Source organism: Chiloscyllium punctatum, chromosome 1, assembly GCF_047496795.1.
Source record: "Chiloscyllium punctatum isolate Juve2018m chromosome 1, sChiPun1.3, whole genome shotgun sequence".
Lineage (NCBI taxonomy): Eukaryota > Metazoa > Chordata > Chondrichthyes > Orectolobiformes > Hemiscylliidae > Chiloscyllium > Chiloscyllium punctatum.
The window spans coordinates 137,557,185-137,566,936 of record NC_092739.1 but is presented as its reverse complement, the minus strand read 5'-3'; the positions used below and the strand labels follow the sequence as shown (position 1 = coordinate 137,566,936).

The following is a 9,752-nucleotide window of genomic DNA, read 5'->3' as shown; positions in this document are numbered from 1 at the left end:
ACCTCATTCTCACATAAACCACCTTCTTCCTCTTGACAAGAGCTTCATTCCCACACCATCTTCTGTTCTTACTGAACACCTAAATCCTGGAATCTGCAACAACCATTCCTGTCCCTCCTTGGGTCATGTCTCTGAAATGGCCACAATATCGAAATCCCAGGTACCAACTCATGCTGCAAGCTCACCCACCTTATTCCAGATGCTCCTGGCATTGAAGTACACACATTTCAAACCAACACCCTGATTGCCGGTGCCCTCTCACGACCCTCAACCTCCTTTACACTGGAGCTACAATTCAGGTTCCCATCCGCCTGCAGCATTTGTTTAAACCCCACCCAAGAGCATTAGCAAATGCAACCCCCCACCCCACTCCTGCCCCAGGCAAAGATTCAGAGTTACAATAATTTTTTTTCCCATTTGGCTGTCGTCATATAGTTGTGCATTTCTTGATATTGTAAATCTAAATCTTTGTGTTAGTAGATTGGAGTGTGAGTTTATGACAACACAAGATAACCTTCAGCAATTGAAGCTATTACCAGGCTGGTTTACTGTTAATTTTCTGGATGATTAGTGAAATCTTACCAAAGTCTCAACAGTAAAATAGAAACTCTTACCAATTTGGAAAGTTGGGACACATCGAGAACAATCATCAGACTTTGTAAATAAATGGAATAAATACCAAGTTATCCTAACTTACATTATACACCAGTTTGTCACCAACTGGAATGTTGTGTCTAAATCTGGGCACATCACCGTCAGAAATACTGTACCTGTAGGTTTTGAAGAGTTTACAATGGAATCGTTCCAAGGCGGAGGAATTTCAGTTCCTTGGATAGACTGAAGAAGGCGGGCTGTTCCCATTTCTTCTTTGAACATTAGAAATGTGCAAGTTGCCACATTGGCTCAACGGAATCTGGTGTGACAACTACGTCAAACATACCCTGAAGAGGATGTACTGTTGTCCATCTTTAGTAACCCTTTAGTAATTATTAAATGAAAAGATACCACTATCTTTAAAAACATTCCAATGGCCAGCCTGTGACTAGATCTATTCATTGGTAAATACAATACACTGACTATCAATGATGAATCATTATCTATAAATCAGTTCTGGATGCCTTCCACCAACTCATTTACTCTCAGTTTTCAGAAATGCACATCTCTAATTATCTCCCCTCTACATTCAATAGCATCACTAGGACATCACTAGAATTCCTTAATATGTCAATTTCCCGGGAGATGACCACTGATCAAAACTGAACGAGCCATACAAATACAGTAACTACAAGAGGTGGTCAGAGGAATGCTGCAGAAAATAACTCCCCTCCTTTCTCTCAGGTGCCTGTTCATCATCCACAAGGCATGGGTCAGGAGTTTAACAGAACACGTTCTATTTGCCTGTATGGGTGCAGTTCGATCACCACTCAAGCTGGACACCATCCACCATCCTTCAATCATTCCCTCCACCACCAGTGCACAGTAACAGCAGTGTATACTATGTAAAAGATGCACTGCAGCAGCTCACCAAAGCACCTTTGACAGCACTCTCAAGTCACCGAGAAAGACAAAGGCAGTGGATATAGGGGAACACCACCAACTGTAGTTCGTCTTCAAGCCGCAAATTACTCTGAACTAGAATTACATCACTATTCCTTTAATGTCACTGGGTCATAATCTTAGAACTGCCTAAAAACTTTGTGTCTACCTATACCCATGGACTGCAGTGGCCACTCACTAACAGATTCCTAAGGGCTCATAGGGTTGCAATAAATAAAAACATTTGAACAAAGTAGTAGACAATTTCAAGCCCTCATATCTGCTCTGCCATTCACTAAGACCAAGTCTAATTTTGTGTTTTGAATTCCAAATTCCCATCTTTGAAGGTATTCCCTGATACCTTCAAATCCCTGCTTTAACACAATTCTGTCTCTACCTCTGGAATATTCCTATTAATTCATCTGTACTGTCTTGAGGCAGAGTTCCAAATTCTCTCAGCCATTGGAAAGCATCTCTTCTGATCTGTCCCAAAAAGAGGACACCTAATTTTTTTAAACGGTGCCCCCGAGTTCTGGGCTGACCTACAACAAGAAACTACTTTTCCATGTCCACCTTGTCATAACTATTCAAGATCTTATACATGCAAGAATTGGGAGGTCATGTTGCAGCTGTACAGGACATGGGTTAGTGGTGCTGGAAGAGCACAGCAGTTCAGACAGCATCCAAATAACTTCGAAATCGACGTTTCGGGCAAAAGTCCTGATGAAGGGCTTTTGCCTGAAATGTCGATTTCGAAGCTATTTGGATGCTGCCTGAACTGCTGTGCTCTTCCAGCACCACTAATCCAGAATCTGGTTTCCAGCATCTGCAGTCATTGTTTTTACCAGGACATGGGTTAGGCTACTTTTGGAATACTGCATTCAATTCTGGTCTCTCTGCTATTGGAAAGATGTTGTTAAATTTGAAAGCATTCAGAAAAGATTTACAAGGATGCTACTGGGATTGGAGGGTTTGAGCTAAAGGGAGAGGCTGAGTAGGCTGGGGCTATTTTCCCTGGAGAAACGGAGGCTGAGGGGTGAACTTAAGAGGTTTATAAAATCACGCGGAGCATGGATAGGGTGAATAGTCAAAGTCTTTTCCTGAAAGTAAGGGGAAAACCAAAACGAGAGAACATGGGTTTAAGGTAAAAGGGGGAAAGATTTAAAAGAGACAAAGTTTTTTTACACAGAGACTGGAGTTTATGGAATTAACTGCCAGAGATAGTGGTGGTGGCTGGTACAATTCCACATTTAAAAGGGATCTGACGGGTATCTAAATAGGGTTTAGAGGGATATGGGCCAAATGGGTAAACAGGACTAGATTAGTTTAGGATATCTGATTGGCGTGGACGAGTTGGACCGAAAGGTCTGTTTCCATGCTGTACATCTCTATGACTTGAGTCAAGTCTCACTCTTCTAAACCCCAGTACAAACAAGCCCAGCCTGTCCAACCTTTCCTCAGAAGTCAACTCATTTATTCCAGGCATTGATCTAGTAAGCCTTCTCTGAATAGCCCCAAAACTAATCACATGGTTGGGTAAATAAGACTGAAACTCCAGTGTATTCAAAGTTATGTTACACCAAGGTCCTATATAACAGAGGCAGAACATCCTTCCCATATTTCTTCCATAACAGAAGCGCAGCCTCCCGTTAGTCTCCATAATTAATTGATGCACTTGCATACTAACTAGACCCCTCTGCATCTCTGAAGTCAGGTCACACAGCCAACCACCATCTAAGCAATATTCTGCTTTTTAATTATTGCAGCCAAAGTGAACTTCACATTTTCTCAATCTTCATTTGCCAGATTTTTTTCCACACACAGTTTCTATGTCTGCCTGCAACTTCCTTATGAGGTCTTCACATACATTCCCAATTCTTTATTGTCATCTGAAACGTTAACTTTATCGAAGCCTTGATACTAGTTATAGTCTTGACCTCTAGAAATCGAAGTACAGCAGGTGTAGAGGCTCCCCTTTATCCACAGCACATGTCACTCCTTCAAAGAAGTCTCAATAAATTGGTCAAACATTCCTTTTCGCAAAACCATGATGATTCTTCCCGATTATCTTGAGATGTTCTAAGTGCCCAAGTATAAACCCCTTAATCATGAAAGCTAACAACTTCCACATGCTTTACGTGACCTCTTTAGACTATAAATTTCTGTTTTTCTGCCTCCTTCCTTTCTTATAGGAGTTATATTTGCTACTTTCCAGGGTGATGGAACCTTCCCAGAATCTAGTGAACTTTTGAAAACTAACACCAACATGTTCACTCTTTCATTATCCATCTCTCAGGACTCAAAAATTAGGTCCATCTGAACTGGAGGTCCTGTCAACCCACAGTTCCATCAATTTTCACAGAACTGTTTCTCTAATGCCTTTAACTCCACCAAGTTCTTCTCTCCCTTCCAATGTCCATGTATTGCTAAAATGTTTTTTTCTGTCCTCCAGTGAAGAAAGTAATAAAACGTTTGCTTATTTCATCTGCCATTTTCTCATCAACTATTACTTCCTCATTCTCACTGTCTAGAGAATTAACGCATGTTATTTAGTCTACATTTTTAGATACCTTAGAAACTTATGCTTTCTGTTTTTACATTTGTACTTTTCCTCTCATCCTTTAATTCTTTTCTTGCAATTAACCTTTTGCTGACCTAACCAGTGACATCCACATCACATTCAACAATTAAAAATAATAATTTCAGATTTCAGGCATTTGCAGCATTTTGCTTTGTTACAGTTTGTACAGCTTCCACAAAATAAGATAGATAAAGTAAGGCAAGTAAAATTGCCATAATGCCATGGGTTGCTCCCTCATTAGAGACGATCGATGGTGGTTTAACCGGAGTATCAGCACACCTCAGGTGAAAGGAAAGGTTGAGAACATGAGACCTTCATGATGACCTCAGCCAGTCCAGGAAATGATCCCATGCTGCTGGTGCCACTCTGCATTGCAAACCAGCAATCCAGCCAATCTCATCCACCAAGTGACAACTGAATTCAGATAGATGTTTAACAGTGCTTACAAGAAAAACAGATGATCAAACTTTACTGCTGCTAGTGTCTCACAGCGTTAAACAATGAACATTGCAAACTGTGCACTCTCTTTGAAGAAAATTCTGAACATATTAGGAGTGCATTCCTACTTAATAAAAGAATCAAAAAATGTGACTCCAGTTACATTGTAATTTTATTGTGCTTGGTACTGTATGTTCAGTAAAAGCACTGCCGTCCCTTAAGCATTGACAGTTCAACCAGCTGCCTAAACACAGGAAAACCAATTATGGCTGTGCAGTCTTTAATCTGCACTTATTTTCCATAGAAAATCTAATTATTTTACATCTTACACTGTACGAGAGCGCACGCGAAAGAAAAACCTAGAATCTTTACGACTGTACAAAAAATAGAAAAAAGTGTTGTTAAATCATGCTGCCTCTGCAACAAATACTTTACAAAAACTGATTATGTTACTCAGTGAAGGCAACAGATACCAGGATATCTGGCTTTCCAATGCTCTCCAGTTCAAACCCACAATTAAAAGTGAACCAAATCTAAGCTGCTAAATGATTTCCCCTTGGTATTTCAGAAATGACAAACCAACTCAAGGTTGTGGTCACGTGGTTCTCCTTTCAGCTGTAACTAGGGTCCACATGCTTTCCACAAATCAAAGAGTTTTCATGTTGAAGTTGTCAGTGTAGCTGGAGACTGGACCATCATTAAAAAGACATTGACACCACAGGAGATAGAAAAACACACTAATTGCAGGAAATCATTTCTCTATTCATTTCATCCCACTCTCTGGCAGCCCTAAATTCTGCATCACAATCTGTTAAATAGATGTCCCCTGCAAATGTTTTAGAACTGGCTGTAAATACAATCATTGAAGCTCAGGTCAGTGGCAATCAAGGTAACATTGGATTTGGTCCACAATTTCGAGGTCCTTGTGAACTCTCAGGACACATTTGTGATAGGCTTGTACTTCTTCAGTCTGGTCCATTGGCCTGTGGCATAGTTCATTTCAAAGACAGTATCCACCAGCATTGTGGTGCTGCCTGTGCCATCTGCCTTCGGTAGAACTTCTGTATGTTCACTCAGTTTGATTTGAATGATATCACCCTGCTCTGGACATGGGTTTTCTGAAGGAATAAAATGAGAATTTTACATAATAAATGATCCAGAAGTAGAATATTAACAAAAATAGCACTCATGTCGTACATTTTGTGGGTCAGTTGTTACATCTTTAACTATTTTCCTCCAATGTGAAACTAGAAATACATTCAACGTCATGTAACCTTCTTTCCTCCCTCCATTCATTCATCCACCTTGTTACACTTATACAAGGGGGAAAAATATACAAGGGAAAAATAAACATACATTTCCAGTGAATATATTGAGGGGCAGAGAAATGGGAATGGGACTTCCACCAATAGAAAGAATTGGTGAACTAATAGAGGTCAGAGAGTTGGGAGAAGTGGCAGAAACAGACAACTCAGCCCATCAGGTCTACTCCCCAATCCAATCATGGCCAATATCTTTCTCAACTCCACTCTCCTGCCTTCTCACTGTATTCCTTGATCCCCTTACTGACCAAGAATCTATCCCTTTCTTAAATACACTCAATGACTTGGCCTCCACAACCTTACGTGGCAATGAGTTCCACAGACTCACCACCCTCTGACTGAAGAGATTCCTCCTCATCTCAGTTCTAACGGGTAATTTCTTCACTCGGAAGGCTATGCGTTCAGGTCCTAGTCTCTCCCACTAGTGGAAATCTCACCTCCATGTTCATTCTATTCAGGCCTCTCAGTATGCAGTAAGTTTCAATTAGATCCCCCTGTCATCCTTCTAAACTCTTATCAAGTACAGACCTGGAGTCCTCAACTGCTTCTCATTTTATAAGATGTTCATCAATCTTGTAAATCTTCTATGGACCCTCTTCAATACCAGCATATACTTCCTTAGATGCAGAACTGCTCACAATATTCCAAATGCAGTCTGACTAGAACCTTATACAGCCTCAGCAGTCCATCTCTTCTCTTATGTTCTAGCTCTTTTGAAATGAATACGACCATTGCACTTGCCTTCTTAACTACCAAATAAACCTACATGCTGACCTTAACAGAATCCTGAATGAGGACTCCTTTGTGCTTCAGATTTCTGAAGCCTATGCCCCTCTTCTCACTAAAGTACACAACATCACAATTTCCCAATCACCATTTCTTTGCCCACTCTCTTAAACTGTCCATGTCCTTCTGCAGCCTTCCTGCCTCCTAAACACTACCCGTCCCTCCACCTATCTTTGTGTCATCTGCAAACTTAGCAATAATGCCCTCAGTTCTTTCATCCAATGTCTAATGTGAATCGTTACAGTCACAACACGGACTCCTGCAGAACACCACTCATCACTGGCTACCATTCTGAAAAAAACCCTTCACCTCTACTACTGCCTTCTGCCAATTAGCCAATCCTCTATTCTTGTCAGTACCTTGGCCATAAAACCATCAGCTCTTATCTTATTTAGCAGCCTCCTGTGCAGCACCTTGTCAAAGGCCTTCTGGAAATCCAAATAGATCACATGCACTGGCTCTCCTTTGTTTACTTGCTCATTACCTCCTCAAAGACTTCTTACAGATTGTCAGGCAACACCTCACTGTGAAAAAGTTATGCTGACTCAGATCTATTTTGCCATGCACTTCCAAGTACTCCACAATCTCATTCTTAATAATGGAACCTAAAATCTTACCAATGACTGAGGTCAGGCTAACCAGCCTATGGTTTCAGGTCTCCTGCTTCCCTTCCTTTTTAAACAGAAGTGTTACATTAGGCATTTTCTAGTCCTCTGGGACCCTCCTGATCCTACTGATTCCTGAAAGATCACCACTAATACCTCCTCAATCTCCTCAGCTATCTCCTTGAGAACTCTGGGGTGTATCCATCTGGTCTGATCTCATGTTGGCCTCAATATCCCCCCCCTTTCCATTACCCTTCAACCTGTTACTAATTTAAAAATCTATCTTTCTCCTCAAATTTATTCAGCGTCTTGGCATCCACCACACTAGGTAATGAATTACAAAGATTCAGAACACCGACAGAAATAATTTTTTAAAAAATGTTAATTTCTTTGATAAAAATCTGCTATCCATATCCAAAAACTATGACCTTTTATTCTCGATTGCCTCATTAGGAAACATCTTCTCTATGTCTACTTTAGCATCTTATATATCTCAATTAGATCTCCTCTCATCCAAGCTCCAGAAAGTAATCGTAAACTGCTCAATCTCTCTTCATTAGACAAATCCTCAATTCTGGAATGAATTTACCAAACTACACTGAAATGCCTCCAATGCAATAATATCCTTTCTCAAGTATAACGATCAGAATTGTGCCGCACTCAATACGCCAGGTGCAGTCTCAGTAATGCTTTGTGCATTTCCTTATTTTTATACTCTATTCCCTTAGCAACGAATACCAAAATTCAATTTTTCTTCCTAATTACCTGCTTCACTAGTTTTCTGCAATGTACAAAGACACCAAGATCCCACTGCACTAAAGCATTCTGAAGTTTCTCTGCATTCAAAATGGATAACTTCACACATGTACTTAGCACTCCTATTTCTCACAGTATTTAACTTGCCAGCCAATACTGAATAATAAAATTCAAAGGGGAGACCTGTAAATGTATGGCAGGAGTCAACATATGCAAGTGGTGAGAACAGAATGAAATGTTACAATATACCTCTTGACCCAGCCATAAAGCCAAGTATAAGGGCCTTCTCTGGTCGAGTAACCTTGTTGGCAGTCTTGAACATTTCTTGGGCTGCATACATTTGGTCTCTCTGTAAAATGCAAAGAGAGCAAACATGAAAATAACTACATAAGCCTATAACATATGTCAACAAAATAACTAGTAAGGAACAAAACAAAAATTAAGATCCAACTGGATTGCCAGCTATATTTTGGGGGTTGCAAGATATATTGTTAGAATTGTTTACTAATCACATCAATCGCTCTTTCTGAATTAGTCTGCAACAGATCCAGACATGATGGAACACCAGAATAGGGAAGACCAAAAAAAACACACAAAATCTCCAATTTGCTCCTTCCAAATATTCTACATTTAACATAAAGACTCAAATTATGTATGTAGTGTATCCCAAATATTATTTTCTGAAAATCTAATTTACATTTGTATGAATTAAAACTAGCTACTTTTCAATCTCCCTAACAAGCCTCTTCTACATATCCGCGAGGTAAAAACAATGACTGCAGATGCTGGAAACCAGATTCTGGATTAGTGGTGCTGGAAGAGCGCAGCAGTTCAGGCAGCATCCAAGTAGCTTCGAAATCGACGTTTCGGGCAAAAGCCCTTCATCAGGGCGAAGGGCTTTTGCCCGAAACGTCGATTTCGAAGCTACTTGGATGCTGCCTGAACTGCTGTGCTCTTCCAGCACCACTAATCCAGAATCTTCTACAAAGCAGTCACAATGATAGAGGACATGGTCACACTTGGAAATGTTCTAGAAAGCACAAGAATGCTAAGGTTAAGGTTAAACAAAATTACCTATTATCATTGCTTACTTCTGTTTCACATCCAGGGATTGTCAAAAACAGGAAGCCATCTGATCCTTGTCAATTGGGAAAGATCAAGGTCTTTACATATTTTCACATCCAACAAGCAGTGTAACACTTTTCATGTAAATGTGTGCAATGCCTGGACTAAACCCAGAGTCTGATTCTCATGGGACCAAACATTTATTATTGCTCACCACTGAGGAGGACTGAAGGAAAGATTAGAACATTGTTAATGAATAGATGGGCAATAGGTGTGTAAGTTGCAGGGATGAGTCAGAAATTAGTGGCAGCTGAAGATCAGCCAGACTTAATAGTGAGGACAGGCCACAATCAGCAGAAAAAGAGACCAAAGTTTTGACTGAAGAAAACTTCCAAGCTTCCTGGTCTACAAGCAGTGCTTTAAAACAGCAAAATTATTTCAAGAAGAAGTGACTTTATGAGTGAACAAGTGACAATAAACAAAATTAATCTGGCAACCTGGATCAAGTATATCCAATGATCCATGGAGTAAACATGTCCTGCACAAAGTTAAAGTACAGTACTGTATAAATGTCACATGCAACCTAACATCTATTAGACAACCAAGAGTTGTCCTTGTAAAGGATATATCAGAGACTCATAGGTGGATTTTCCAAATGCAATA

At 40.2% G+C, this 9,752-nt stretch overlaps 1 protein-coding gene across 1 annotated transcript in view; it reads right to left on the bottom strand.

Annotated features, from left to right (window-relative positions):
- Nucleotides 1-4,709: 4,709 nt before the first annotated feature.
- The window catches only part of nelfa (negative elongation factor complex member A), a 69,361-nt gene continuing 64,318 nt past the window's right edge, over nucleotides 4,710-9,752 (bottom strand). The window contains exons 10-11 of the mRNA XM_072575182.1: nucleotides 8,274-8,373; nucleotides 4,710-5,673 (exon numbers count right to left, since the gene is read on the bottom strand). Coding sequence (XP_072431283.1) covers nucleotides 5,489-5,673; nucleotides 8,274-8,373 — 285 coding nt within the window. The 3' untranslated portion in view covers nucleotides 4,710-5,488. The remainder of the gene's footprint in view (nucleotides 5,674-8,273; nucleotides 8,374-9,752) is intronic.